The 13,401-nt window shown below is 61.8% G+C and overlaps 1 protein-coding gene across 1 annotated transcript in view; it reads left to right on the top strand.

The window, feature by feature from the left end:
- Nucleotides 1–13,401, top strand: part of MYO15A (myosin XVA) — a 45,647-nt gene that overhangs the window by 19,960 nt on the left and 12,286 nt on the right. The window contains 28 exon segments of the mRNA XM_068979047.1: nucleotides 61–191; nucleotides 612–707; nucleotides 1,839–2,074; nucleotides 3,347–3,510; nucleotides 3,750–3,822; nucleotides 3,977–4,165; nucleotides 4,335–4,522; nucleotides 4,602–4,690; nucleotides 4,872–4,986; nucleotides 5,178–5,245; nucleotides 5,332–5,409; nucleotides 5,565–5,745; nucleotides 5,829–5,961; nucleotides 6,262–6,367; nucleotides 6,470–6,542; nucleotides 7,593–7,714; nucleotides 7,823–7,882; nucleotides 8,305–8,380; nucleotides 8,661–8,776; nucleotides 8,877–8,995; nucleotides 10,325–10,466; nucleotides 10,929–11,040; nucleotides 11,140–11,214; nucleotides 11,616–11,794; nucleotides 12,327–12,442; nucleotides 12,677–12,749; nucleotides 13,030–13,102; nucleotides 13,323–13,396. Of these exon segments, the coding sequence (XP_068835148.1) occupies nucleotides 61–191; nucleotides 612–707; nucleotides 1,839–2,074; nucleotides 3,347–3,510; nucleotides 3,750–3,822; nucleotides 3,977–4,165; nucleotides 4,335–4,522; nucleotides 4,602–4,690; nucleotides 4,872–4,986; nucleotides 5,178–5,245; nucleotides 5,332–5,409; nucleotides 5,565–5,745; nucleotides 5,829–5,961; nucleotides 6,262–6,367; nucleotides 6,470–6,542; nucleotides 7,593–7,714; nucleotides 7,823–7,882; nucleotides 8,305–8,380; nucleotides 8,661–8,776; nucleotides 8,877–8,995; nucleotides 10,325–10,466; nucleotides 10,929–11,040; nucleotides 11,140–11,214; nucleotides 11,616–11,794; nucleotides 12,327–12,442; nucleotides 12,677–12,749; nucleotides 13,030–13,102; nucleotides 13,323–13,396 (3,257 nt within the window).

Raw genomic sequence — 13,401 nt, 5'->3', positions numbered from 1 at the left:
ACACTGTTAGGGGGCGGGCTGGCCAGGGGGCCAGGCTCCTCAGGCCTCCTCTGTCCACAGGCCTCAGGACAGCCCAGGGCCCCCGGGTGGCCCTTGTGCGGACTCCCCGGCTTCGGGCCGAGCCCCGGGTCACACTGCCCCTGGACATCAACAACTACCCCATGGCCAAGTTTGTCCGGTGCCACTTCAAGGTAAGACCTGGAGGAGACACAGTGATGGCTGGCATTGTCCTCTGATACGGCCGACTCCTGGTCACACCCTTTGAGAGCAGGCCCGAGCCCTCCAGTTGCTGGGTCATGAGGAGTCTGGGGACTCCGGGGGCCTGAATGGTGGTGGTGGGCCCTCAGGGGCTTGGGCAGTGGCTGTTTGGAAACATTTCAGAAACCTGACAAGCAGTGAGTGGACCCACAGCGTATCACCCCTGCTGCTCATCTCCTGCCCTCCGGGTGTGTCTTGAGAGGGCTCTGCCCTGATGCGCTGAGTCTCCATCTGCATGCTGGGGACCAGAGCCCGGGCGCCTCAGGCTCGTGTGCCCTACCCGGCCTAGAGCAGCAGATCTGGAGGTGCCCCTGCCTCCTAGCTCTGTGCCAAGGTGCCTGCTCTGTGCCCAGGAGCCTGCCTTCGGGATGCTGACCGTGCCCCTGAGGACACCCCTCACGCGGTTGCCGGCGGAGTACCATGTGGAGGCCGTGAGCATCTTCAAGCTGGTACGACTTTGCACAGTTCAGTTCAGTTCTGTTCAGTCGCTCAGTCGTGTCCGACTCTTTGCGATTCAGCCCTGAGGCCAGACAGGAGACCCCCGTGCTGCTCCCTTGGACCCTCCACCAGCCCAGGCCCTGAGCCTTTGGAGGAGGGACTTCTGGGAGGGACTTCTGGGAGTCAGTGTCTGTCTTCCTCTCTGGGGTGGGGTCTGGGGATGGGGGCCTGTCTTCTCACAGTCGTCCCGGCAACATGGCTGCCTCCCAGCCTCTCTGGAGCTTCCAGAATAGAGCTTCGTCTGAAAGGGGAGGCAGAGAAGACCTAACGAGTAACCCCCCCTCCTGTGGACAGAGCGGGGGATGGGGCTCGGGGAGCCCAGACAAGGTCCCTCATGCAGCCCTGGGCAGAGTCAGGGAAGGCTTCCTGGAGGAGGGGGCATTTGAGCTGGAGAGGAAGGTGGCGGCAGAGTCTCCCAGCCAGGGCAAGTGGAGGGGTAGAGAGGAGAGAAATTGCCATGGTCAGAACAGAGACTCAGGAGAGTAAGGCCAGAGGGGCAGGAGGTCTTGACCAACAAGCCCAGAGCTGAGGTTGGGCTCCCAGGGGCCCAAGGGAGCCACAGATGGTGCTTCCATGGGAGGATGTGGTTGGGTGCGCATGCTCAAAAGTGCCTTCTGGGGCCTGGATAGAGCCAGAGGTGAAGGAAGGCTGTAGAACGTTCGTGAGCAGGAGAATCTTGACTTTCCCCAAGCCCTGGTCACTTGGCCCAGGGTAAGCCAGGCTGGCTTCCCAGGTGGCACTAATGGTAAAGAACTCGCCTACCAATGCAGGAGATGTAAGAGACGCGGGTTCAATCTCTGGGTTGAGAAGATCCCTTAGAGGAGGGCATGGCAACCCACTTAAGTATTTTTGCCTGGAGAATCCCATGGACAGAGGAGTCTGGCAGGCTACAGCCCATAGGGTCACAAGAATCAGAAACCATTTAAGCGACTTAGCACGCACAAGCCTGTTACAGTTTTACTGTGGGGGAATTTTATATGGGCAGGGGGACTGGGAAAGGACATGTGAGGGATGCATATGAAGGGGTGAGGACCAGTGGGAACAGCCCTCTGAGAGGCTCAGGAGAATCTGCTTGTGGCCAGATCCTACGTTTCATGGGCGACCCCCAGCTGCACGGCGCCCGGGACTACGTCTTTGGGAGCTACATCGTGCAGAAGGGACTGGCAGTGCCCGAGCTACGGGACGAGATCCTGGCGCAACTGGCCAACCAGGTGTGGCGCAACCCCAGCTCCCACAATGCTGAGCGGGGCTGGCTCCTGCTGGCCGCCTGCCTCAGCGGCTTCGCACCATCCCCGCGCCTGGACAAATACCTGCTCAAGTGAGTGGAGCTGGGGGGCCAGGGCCCAGGGCAGATGCCAGGCCAGGCAGGAGGGAGGCTCTGTGCCTGGAAGCTCAGGCTCGGGGGCTGGCCCAGGGCTTCACGTCACAGGGCGTGGGTCAGACAAGACTGGATACAGGACTTCCAGAACTCAGTGGTGGCCGGACCAGGGTGTGGGGAATCTGGAAGAGAGGTGCTGACCTCTTGCGTGGTGAGCAGTGGGTTGCAGCCAGGTTGTTAGGCGTATAGATTCCAACAGTCTGTGTTCAAATCCCAGCTCAGCCATAAGCTGTGTGACCTTGGGCAATTTAAATAACTTCCCTGAGTCTGTTTCCTCACCTATAAAATGAGTATGGTAAGAGTACCTGCATCAGGCTGTGTGAGGATTAACCATGCAAACACGTGTGAAATGCCGAGAGGACAGGATGGTGGTAAGCGCTGTGTAAGCATGGCTGTCGTCAGCATCCTGATCACGTTAAGGTGATGGTGATGTCCCCCTCCTTGGTGACGAGGTTGATTTGCATGGGAAAAAGCTCAAGCAGGCCCTCAGTGCGAAACCCAGCTCTGACTTACCTGCTGTGTGACCTGGGGCGACTCACTGCCTCTCTCTGAGCCTCTTTCCTGACCTGGGAATTGGGAATGGTAACAGGACCCACCAGTGGCTGTGAGCTGCAGAGCGTGCAGAGCCTTCCTGAGCTCAGCGCAGTAGGGGCAGCTCCCTGGGACTCTGCTGGGGGCAGGGCCACTACCTGCCTGCTGGGCTTCCCGTGGGCATGGCTCTAGCTTCCCTGTGGTAGCCACAGGACACCAGCAGCGGGGAGGGGCAGGGAGCTGGGTATGAGGAATGCCGCCCCTGGCAGGGAGCAGGCTGGTTGACCCTGGGTCAGCTGGAACCCCGACAGCCATTTGTGAACTCGGTGTCAGGCTCAGAGAGGACTGATGACCACCCGGGTGGCCTGGTAAAATGGAGCAAATCCCCGGAGGCCAGGTCTTTGCTCACACCTCCTGCAGGCTCCATCCTGGCAATGACATTTTGCTCTGTTGAGCTTAGTTGGGCCTGCCTGGAACCTTTTTGGCATCCTTGGACTCCTGCTGGCTTGAGGTACCTCTGGCTGGCCTGGATGCTTTCAGCTTAGCCTGGGAGCTCCAAGCTGCCCTAATCATTGGCAGTCCAACCTCGGAGCTCTGGGCTGGCCTGGGCATCCCTGACCAGTCTCAGGGTTTCCCCCACATCTGGCTAGCCTCATCCTTGCTCCAATTCCTACCCGCCAGGTTTGTGTCTGATCATGGGCAGGGTGGCTTCCAGGCCGTGTGTCAGCATCGACTCATGCAGGCCATGGTCTCTGGGGCTGCCCGCACCTTCCCTCCGACTCAGCTTGAGTGGACAGCCACCCAGGAGAAGGCTGGCATGGCACTGGATGTAGGCTGCTTCAACGGTGAGCTGCCCTCCCCTGCCTCCCATGGCGGGGCAGCAGAGCCTGGGGTTAGGGGAAGCTGGGTGGCCCTTCTGTGAGCAGCCTGGAGAGAGGTCAGTGTGGGGGCAGGGGGCAGGACCTGGACTGGGGCTGGGAGCAGGGCCGTGAGGATGCGCAGTCAGGCCCCAGGACGAGAGCGGGGAGGCGGCAGGACGGGCTGCAGGTGCTTGGAGCCAAGCCCCGCCCCCACTGCTGCCCAGGTGACTTGTTCTCCTGCCCGGTGCAGTCCTGGAGTACGGGGGAGGAGGTGGCCGGAGACATTCTGAGGCACAGGTTGGCTCCTGGGATGCCCCGCCCAGCACACCCCTGCACACCCGGGAAGGAGGAAGTGGGGGTGGGAGGCCAGGTCTGGTTCCATTCAGGGTCTCCCCAGGCGGTACCTCCAGGAGCCATCCCTCATTCCCTTCCCTCCACGTGCTATCACCAGGGGGCTGGTTGATGGCTGGCGAGGCTGGACAGTGGCCATGAAGAACGGGGTCCAGTGGGCAGAGCTGGCCGGCCACGACTACGTGTTGGACCTGGTGTCAGACCTCGAACTGCTCAGGGAGTTCCCTCGACGGAAAGCCTACTTCCTCGTGGGTGCGGAGGGGCCCCCAGCCTGCAGGGGAGGCCTCAGGTAGAGGTGGCCTCTCCCAGCCCGAGGTCCCCCTCCTGCATGCTCGTGGCTGTGAGCTGAACTTGAACTTCAAGTTCTCGAGGAAGGGAGCCTACCTTCAAAGGGAGAACTCCAGGGTACAGAGGCGGGTCTGCTGGGGGGCTCAGCTGCTGTGTTCCCCATCCCCCAGGGTGTTTGGAAACAGCTGGGACTCGGACGATGACGCACCTACCAAGCCCCAGCCCCAGGGGCTCGTGCCTGTAGTGGCCGACTCGGATGGGTACTGCAGCCACAATGAGAACGGTACAAATGGGGAGACTGAGTCTTAGAGAGGGACAGTGACCCTCCAAGATCCACCAGCAGTGGCCACTGTCTCTGGTGGGGAGGGAGCCTGGGGACGAGAGGGTGATCAGCAGGAGGAAAGAATTTGAATTTCCCCCAACCCAACCAGACTCAGACAGCCTTGGAGAGCCCGCTGTGCCCCACAAGGGGCTGGACTGCTACCTGGACAGCCTCTTCGACCCCGTGCTGTCCTGCGGGGATGCGGTAGGGACGCGGGCCTTTGAAGGCCAGAGCAGGGTGCATGCACAGGAGCCTCTTGCAGCCAGGCCCTGGGGTGGCCGGAGGGGGGCCCCTGGAAGGAGGCGGGGGTGGTGTCAGGTGCCTGTTGCCTTGGAGTCTGGGGAGCGTGGCATTGGGGCGGTCACTTGACCCATCTGCCCGCCAGGACCTGGAGAAGCCAACAGCCATTGCCTACCGCATGAAAGGGGGAGGCCAGCCTGGTGGAGATGGCAGCAGCAGCACTGAAGGGCCCCCCAGGAGACCCCCAGAGCCAAAGCCAAGTCAGTGCATCCTCTAGGTCGGGTTCAGGGCTGGGCTCGGCGGGGCCCCGCGGTGCTCAGGGCAGCTTCAGCCCTAGAACAGAGGCAGCCTCAGGCTTGGGGGGGTGAGCCAACAGGGTGGGCAGGATAGGGAATTCCCACCTCTACCTCTCTCATCTCTGGATCTGTGCCCCCTCACCCGGTCACCCCAGTTCCAGGCCTGGACGCCTCCACATTGGCCCTGCAGCAAGCCTTCATCCACAAGCAGGCCGTACTTCTGGTGAGTGCCAGGGAACTGGGGTGTCCTGCTGGGGGGCCCTGTGGGGCCCAAGCCTGGGCCTACCCGCTCACCCCGACTCTCTGCAGGCCCGGGAGATGACCCTGCAGGCCATGGCACTCCAGCAGCAGCCCCTGAGTCCTACCGCGAGACCATTCCCCCCAGAGGTGAGCCTGGCCCTCCATGAGTGCTGTGTTGCCCCAGGGCATTGCTGCACCTCTCTGAACCAGGAGACCCCTCCGCCTCTCCTGGGCCAACGTGGGGTTCCTGAGAGCAGACTGACGTGACCCAGGAAGCCCTCCTCACACTCTGCTCTCCACAGAAACCCTTAGCGTCAGAGGCCCGGCCGAAGTTCGTAGGCACTGGACTCCCAGCCAAGCCCGTGCTCCTGCGCTCTGCTCCGAAGCCCGTGGCCCCCGCCCCTCTGGCCAAGGCCCCAAGGCCCCCCACCAAGCCCGTGGCTGCCCCTATTCTGCCTCAGGGCTGGGCTTCTCCAGAAAGCAGTGAGTGTCCTGTTGCAGCAGGGGCTTCCCAAGATGGGACGGGAGGGTGGACTTACCTGCCCCCATACCATGCCCCGCCACAGCCTCGCCCTGCCTGGAGCCGGTCCGGTCCTCGACCCTCAACTCGGAGCACTTCCCGCACCCCACACAGCAGATCAAGGACATTGTCAGGCAGCACCAGCAGCTGCCCCGGGGGGGCCAGCCGGAGGCCCTCAGGTCAGCCCACCCACCCAGCCCTCTGGCCCTCTTGTGTGACTGCCTCCCTGTGTGCCTGTCTGCTGGGCTCACAGCACCCTGCCCAGCAGCCTTTAGGGAGCGTCTGTTCACCCAGGTGGCCCAGATGAGATGCCCCCGCCAAGGGCAGAGGGAGGCCAGGACCGCTCTCTAGGGGTTGTGTGTGGCCCCATGCCTGTCTCTGGTCCTCTTGGGGTTACTGTGTACAGTGATGGGGGGAGAGGAAGTTCCTGGGTGGGACTGTGTGGCTGTGAAGAGGAGGCTCAGCGTCCCGCTCCCCAGGAAGGACGGCGGGAGGGTGTTCGTAAAGCGGCCTGATCCCCATGAGGAGGCCCTGACGATCCTGAGGGGGCAGATGAGCCCCCCAGTGGCAGCACCCGGCACCCAGGTGAGGGGCTGGGGCTGGTGGGGCCCAGGCGGAACAGAAGACAAAGAGGGGGGCCTCTGGGGGAGCCTCTGTGTACTGTGGTGGGCCGTCTTTTGGGGACAGGTCCCCAGAGAGGCCGTGGCCTTCGTGAAGCCAGTGACCAGCACACAGCGGCCATCCATGGGGCCCGCTCCAGGTGAGGGCCAGGAGGGAGGGAGGGGCCGGAGGGCAGGTGTCTGAGTGCAGGAGTTAGTTGGTGTGAGCACAGGTGAGTCTTGGTCTGCATGACGGTGGCGTGTGTGTCCATGTCACTGGACCTGTGTGGACATACTATGTGGATGTTTGTGCAATTGTATCAGCATTTGCATGGCACTGATTTCAGGCCAGGCCCACTCTAAATCCTCACTCAGACTCTTCAACACAGTACTGTCTGTGCCCATAGATGTTACAGATGAGAAGACAGACACAGAGAGGTTAAGTGACTCACTCAAGATCACACAGCTCTTAAGTGTCAGACCAGGGACAGAATCCCAGGCATCCTGACATCACAGCTGGAGTCCTAACCTCTGCATCTCCTGCCTTATGGTAGCCACGGTGATCAGTGATCGTAACAGATCAGTCAGTTCCCATCCACCTTGCCAATGACATTCCAGCGGCCCCTGGGATGAACCCCAGGCTCCTCACTGTGGCCCACCCCTAGCCTCACCTCCTCCTGCTCACTGCCCCGGGGCTCTCTGCTCCTCACAGTTTCTGGGCCTACCAGAATTCAGTCCTGCCGCAGGGCCTTCATCCTTGCTCTTCCCCCTGCTGAGAATGCTCTTCGCAGAAAATCCTTGCATGCCTGGCCCCTTTTCATCAAGAAGTCTCAAACCTCACCTCCTCAGGGAGGTCTGCCCGACCGCCAAGACCACAGGCCCCTCACAGACCAGCCCCCAGATTTTCCCAGGTCGCCATTTGATTTCTGCCCCAGCTCCCAGCACCGAGAGCTCTGTCCTTTCTGAACTGTTTCACCCACCTTACCAGGGCCTCCCTCCGGGCAGCGCCTGGTCTCTGCTGCTCCAGGTACCCCCGGCCCCTACCCCCACCCCCACCACATTAGGACTGTAGGGCTGGGTCTCTGTGTGCGGGAGGAAGGCAGGGCTGAGAGAGTGTGCCCACGTGCCTGCGTGATCAGGTGTGTCTACCCTCGAGGCAGGAGGAGGCCCCTCTGCTCCAACCTCGCCCTCCCTGGGCCCTGCCTCCCCAGCGCTGCCCTCGCGGTCACTGGAGCCTCCTGAGGATCCCGTGCAGACACAGCTGCACCGCCTCCCAAACCCCGACTTCTATGGCTACCGGGACACCCCCTGGCAGATCTTCTTGCGCAAAGAGGTGCTGGGGCCCTACCAGGGCTGGAGGGGGCACAAGGCCTGACAGGGGCAGGGGGTCACAGCACAGCTGGTGAGGAGCATGGGGCCTCATGGTAGCCCTACACTGCAGGTGTTCTACCCCAAGGACGACCACAGCCACCCTGTGCAGCTGGACCTCCTGTTCCGCCAGGTGAGGGCCTGTCCCGCCTCCCGGCCTCGAGTGGCAGCAGGGCAGCAGGCGTGTGGATCAGCCATCTGCCAAGCCTCCTGCTCGGGTTTGGGGTCTTCGCCCACAGTGAGGACAGGGAGCTGGTCTGCTGTGCCCCCTGCCGTGGACGGTCTTGGGGAGCCCACATCCCATCTAAGCAGACTCACCGCTGGTCTGAGCTCATGGGGCCCAGCGTCCACCCCAAGATCCCCTGTGTGGACCAGGAGACTAGGGCCTGGGGAGGGTGGAGATGAGAAGGGTGAGGGTCCTCAGAAGTGGGGTCTGATTTACAAGGTGCCCTCACTGCGTGGAAAGCGCCCCATCCCCACTCGTCCTGACACAGTCCAGCTTGGGCTCCAGGTCTGGGGAGCCGTGCAGCCACCCGCCTCATGCCCCTCCCACAGGTCCTGCATGACACACTCTCTGAGGCCTGCCTGCGCATCTCTGCGGAGGAGCGGCTCCAGATGAAAGCCCTGTTTGGTACTGCGGGGTGTGGGGAGGGAGGGGCAGCCTGCTAGAGCCCCTGCCACCCTCTCTGCTCTGCTCCTGGCCTCTCCCCGGGACCCGGGTGCAGGTCTGGGTTGGGCTATACTGGCCCGGCTGCGGTCCCCACTGTCCTGTCTGTGGATATCAGTTTCCCAGTATGGACGCTGAGGATGCAGTGGTCTGACACCTCCTTGCTGAGGGTCAGTCTCCCCTCCATGCACTGCGGGTCAGCAGGGGAGGGGGCCCCGGTCCTGACCCGACCCGTGTCCCTTAGCTCAGAACCAGCTGGACACACAGCGGCCTTTGGTGACAGAGAGTGTGAAGCGGGCCGTGGTCAGCGCTGCCCGGGACAGTTGGGAGGTCTACTTCTCCCGCCTGTTTCCTGCCACGGTAGGAGCCCCCTGCCCGTCCCCCTGCCCACTCTCTGCCTGCCCAGGGGCTCCGGGAATGAGCCTGGAAGACCCTCACGTGCCCCTTGTCCCCTCCCCAGGGCAGCGTGGGCACCGGGGTGCAGATGCTGGCTGTGTCCCACACAGGCATCAAGCTCCTGCGTGTGGTCAAGGGCAGCCATGAGGCGAGTGGGCAGCTGCGGGTACTGCGCACCTACAGGTGAGCAGCAGGCGGGGGGAGGGTTCACACAGGGTGTGGGCGGGATGCGGGTTGGCAGGATTTGGGGGGTGGGCTGACACCAGCGGTTCCTCCATGCACCAACTAGCTAGATGGCTGGCGGCTGAGTACAGTCAGCTCTCTGTGTTCACAGGCTTCACATCCGCAGATTCAACCAATGGTGGATGGGAAATACTCAGAAAAAAAAAAATTCCAGAAAATTCCAAAAAGCAAAGCAAAATTTTCACTCACTGGCAACTATTCCCATAACATCTATCTTGCTTTTATAACTACCTATACAGCGTTTACATTGAATTCCCTGATAGCTCAGTTGGTAAAGAACCCGCCTGCAATGCAGGAAATTGATTTCTGGGTTGGGGAGATCCCCTGGAGAAGGGATAGACTACCCACTCCAGTATTCTTGGGCTTCCCTTGTGGCTCAGCTGGTAAAGAATCCGCCTGCAGTGTGGGAGACCTGGGTTTGATCCCTGAGTTGGGAAGATCCCCAGAGTATTCTGGCCTGGAGTATTCCATGGACTGTATAGTACATGGGGTCACAAAGAGTTGGACACGACTGAGCAACTTTCACTTCACTTCAAGTGTTAAGAGTAATCTAGAGATGATTTAAAGTAAACGGGATATGCGTAGGTTATATGCAAATACCAGGTCATCTTATGGGAGGGACTTGAGCACCCATGGATTTGGTTGCCCTCCAAGTGCCCTGGAGCCAGTCCTCCATAGATACTGAGGGATGACTGTACCTACCATGTGCCCGGCTCTATGCCAAACCCTTTAATCAAGGAAACAGGCTCAGAGAGAGATGTTGCTTGTCTCGGGTCACACAGCCAGGCAGTGGTGAGCTGGGAGCCAGTATCCCATCCCCAGCTTGGACACCTCTGAAGTCCCACCCGAGAGCCTACTGAGGGCAGGGCTACGTATGTGAATAGCCAAGTGCAGATGCTTGAGTGTGAAACCTTCCTGTATCCTCCGACCCCTCCCTCCCAGCAGCCCATGGTCCTTTATGCCACAGCACGGGGAATCTCAGGCATCAGTGAGGTGCAGGCTCCTTCCTTCCAGAGTCTGAGCGTTTGCTTAGTGAAGGAAACAGATTTGTGGGCAAAATCTAGGGGGTTGGATCAAGAGGCAGAAAAATAAATAAAAGACAAAGTGTGGGGGTGCTGGGAGGTTGTGGGTTCACAGAGTGATGGGCAGGGCGCTGGAGCCGTGGGCAGGAGGGGAGGGGAGGCAGGCAGGGGCCAGAGGTGCAGACAGTGGTGGGGGGCGTCCCTCTGTCCGTGGTGTCCTGCCTCATGCCACCTTCCCCTCCTTCAGCTTTGCGGACATCCTCTTTGTGACCATCCCCTCCCAGAACATGCTGGAGTTCAACTTGGCCAGTGAGAAGGTTATTCTGTTCTCAGCCCGAGCTCACCAGGTCAAGACCCTGGTGGATGACTTCATCCTGGAGCTGAAGAAGGTCAGGGCCCTCCTGCAGATGCCCGCAGCAGGCTGAGGGCCTGAATGTACCAGCCACGCCCGCCTGAGAGGCGTGGATACACCTGTGTGTCTGCGACTGTGTCTGCAGGCTCTTGCTCGAGCTGTACCTTCCAACCTGGGGCCTATGCCCCTGCTGCCAGCCTCTCCAGGGTCCTTCACTTAGGCCTCTGGGCTCCACAGCAGCCTCATTCCTCCCCTCCTGCAGGGGCTACACTGCCCGTCACTGACCACCCTGTGACCACATCCAGCCCCATGCTTCCTCCAAACCGGGCAGTCCCCAGGCCTGGCACCTGGCCTCAGCGCTGAGGCTGTGGGAGGGGTAGGGGTGGGTCAGGTCTGTGGCCATGCTCTCATGGCCTGTATGCGGAGCAGGGGAGTGGGCCCTGGCCTCTGGGAGGAGGGCATGGGCCCACAGCCCTCACCCGGCCCCTGACTGACGCAGGACTCGGACTACGTGGTCGCTGTGAGGAACTTCCTGCCTGAGGACCCTGCGCTGCTGGCCTTCCACAAGGGCGACATCATCCACCTGCAGCCCCTGGAGCCGCCTCGACTGGGTCAGCGCCGGGGGGTACGGGGTGTGAGCGCAGGGTGAGCGCGGGGGCAGTGGGGCAGGGGGCCTCCCTGGCGGGTGCTGACGTGGGCCCGGCCCACAGGCTACAGCGCGGGCTGTGTGGTCGGCAAGAAGGTGGTGTACCTGGAGGAGCTGCGGCACCGGGGCCCTGACTTCGGTGTGTACCCTGGGGCCCCCGTTCAGCTGCCCCAGCTGCCAGACCTGGAAACCCCAAACAGAGCAGATGCGCAGTGCAGGTCCTGCGGTCCCCAAGGGTCTCGCCGGGCTGTAGCTGCTAAGATGGCCATGCAACCCAGCCCCTGTCCACACATCGGGCTGACGGGTGTCTGTGGACATTAGTGTCTCTGTGTTGTGGCCCAAAGGTCCACAGGCGCTGTGTTCTCCATTCTGCAGACCCCCACTCCAGCCCGCCGCTGAGGGGCTGCCTCTCCTTCCCTGAGCCAGTGTCCTTCTGTTCGCCTCCATAACTGGCCCCATGGCATACCTCCCTCACTGACTCTGTACCCCACTCTTCCCCAGATGACACCCTCTCACTGCTCAGACCCTTTCCACCCCTAGGCTGGCGGTTTGGGACCATCCACGGGCGCGTGGGCCGCTTCCCTTCTGACCTGGTGCAGCCTGCAGCTGCCCCTGACTTCCTACAGCTGCCTGCCGAGCCAGGCCGGGGCCGCGCTGCCGCTGTGGCCGCCGCTGTGGCCTCCACTGCCGCTGCACGGGAGGTGGGCCGCAGGAGGGAGGTGAGAACGCAGGGCTGGTCAGAGGAGCGGACACAGCAGCGGGGTCGGCCTGACTGTGGAGGTGGAGCAGAGCGGGGTCAGTCAAGGGTAGGCCATCCTGGGACTGAGCAGCCTGGTAGGGATAGCCAGACATATGACCTGAGGGATGTGAGCCGCCAGATGTGACCAGAAGCGGCTGGAGGTGTGGCCAGTCAGGTAGGGTGGGTGCAGTCAGTGGAAGAGTAAGTGACCAGGCCAATGGGGCAGGACCAGCCTGGGGCGGCCAGATGGTGAATCCACCTTCGACAGGGCAGGGCCTGGTGAGTGGGCCAGGTTGGGTCCTGTGGTGGCATGGAGCTCGCTAGGGTGAGGAAGATAAAGGGGTGAGGGATAAGGTCAGCTGGACCAGGCCATCGGGGAGGCAGTGGGGCCACATGGGGCAAGGAGTGGCCCATGGGGAGGCAGGGCAGGCGGAGAGGGTCTGTGCACAGGCAGGCTGGGCTGGCGTTGGGCAGGCTCTGACTAGCAGGAGTAGCAGATGCCCCTCTTGCAGGGCCCCCCAGTCAGAGCTGGCTCCATGGACCGTGGGGAGGACGGCCTGGCTCTTCCACCGTACACAATGCTTGAGTTTGCCCAGAAGTACTTCCGAGACCCTCAGAGGAGACCCCAGTGAGTGGTGGCCCGCCCTGAGGAGGGTCTTTCTGGGGTGGGGCTTTTCCCAGCCACCCAAGCAGGAGGCCTCAGGTCTGGGAGGGAATGAGAAACCCTGGGAGGGGGCTGGTCTGCAGCCTCTGCCTCAGGGACCGTGCTGCCAGGTGGGCTGACACTGGGTCCAGCACACTTCTTGTGGGAAAGGCTGTCTCGGAGGTAAGACTGATCAGTAGCGTCCACTTCCCCTTGCAGGGATGGCCTCAGGCTGAAATCCAAGGAGGGTCGGGAGTCCAGAACCTTGGAGGACATGCTTTGCTTTACGAAGGTGCCCAGCCCCAGGTCCCTCTGAAATGGCCATACAAGAGTGCATCCCAGGCCCATGGGCCAAACAGCCTTGTGCCCAGGGGGACCCCCACCACTGGGTACCCCGAAGGCCTGGATTCCTCCAAAAGGAAGTGTCTCATCTTCTCAAGGTTCCACCCACCGCCTTCTGTGGTGTGAACTCTTCTGTTGTTAAGATAGGACCCTCCCCATCCCCTCCCCTCCCCTCCCCCTCTCCTCCCCTCCCTTTTCCTCCTGCCATGACCCAATTTCTCTCCCCACAGACCCCGCTCCAGGACTCCCTCATTGAGTTCAGCGACAGCAGCCTCAACAAGATGGCTACAGACATGTTTCTAGGTGTGGGGGTGGGACAGTGGCCAGGGCCCCAGGCCAGGAGGGACGCCGCACTGTGACCCTTGGTGACCACCACCCCTTCCCTCAGATGTGGGAGGAGAGGAGGAGGCCCCTTCCCCCTACCGGCCCTGGCCATAGCCTCTGGGGGAGGGGTCCAACCCAGGGTTCCTGGTGGGCGGGCAGCTGGGAGACCGGTGGCTGAATGGGACAGTGTTTCCTCCAGCTGTGATGCGATTCATGGGGGATGCCCCGCTAAAGGGCCAGAGTGAACTGGACGTGCTGTGCACCCTCCTGAAGGTCAG

This window comes from Capricornis sumatraensis, chromosome 8 (genome assembly GCF_032405125.1).
Source record: "Capricornis sumatraensis isolate serow.1 chromosome 8, serow.2, whole genome shotgun sequence".
In the NCBI taxonomy this organism is placed as follows: domain Eukaryota; kingdom Metazoa; phylum Chordata; class Mammalia; order Artiodactyla; family Bovidae; genus Capricornis; species Capricornis sumatraensis.
This window is presented reverse-complemented; position numbering and strand designations above follow the sequence as displayed.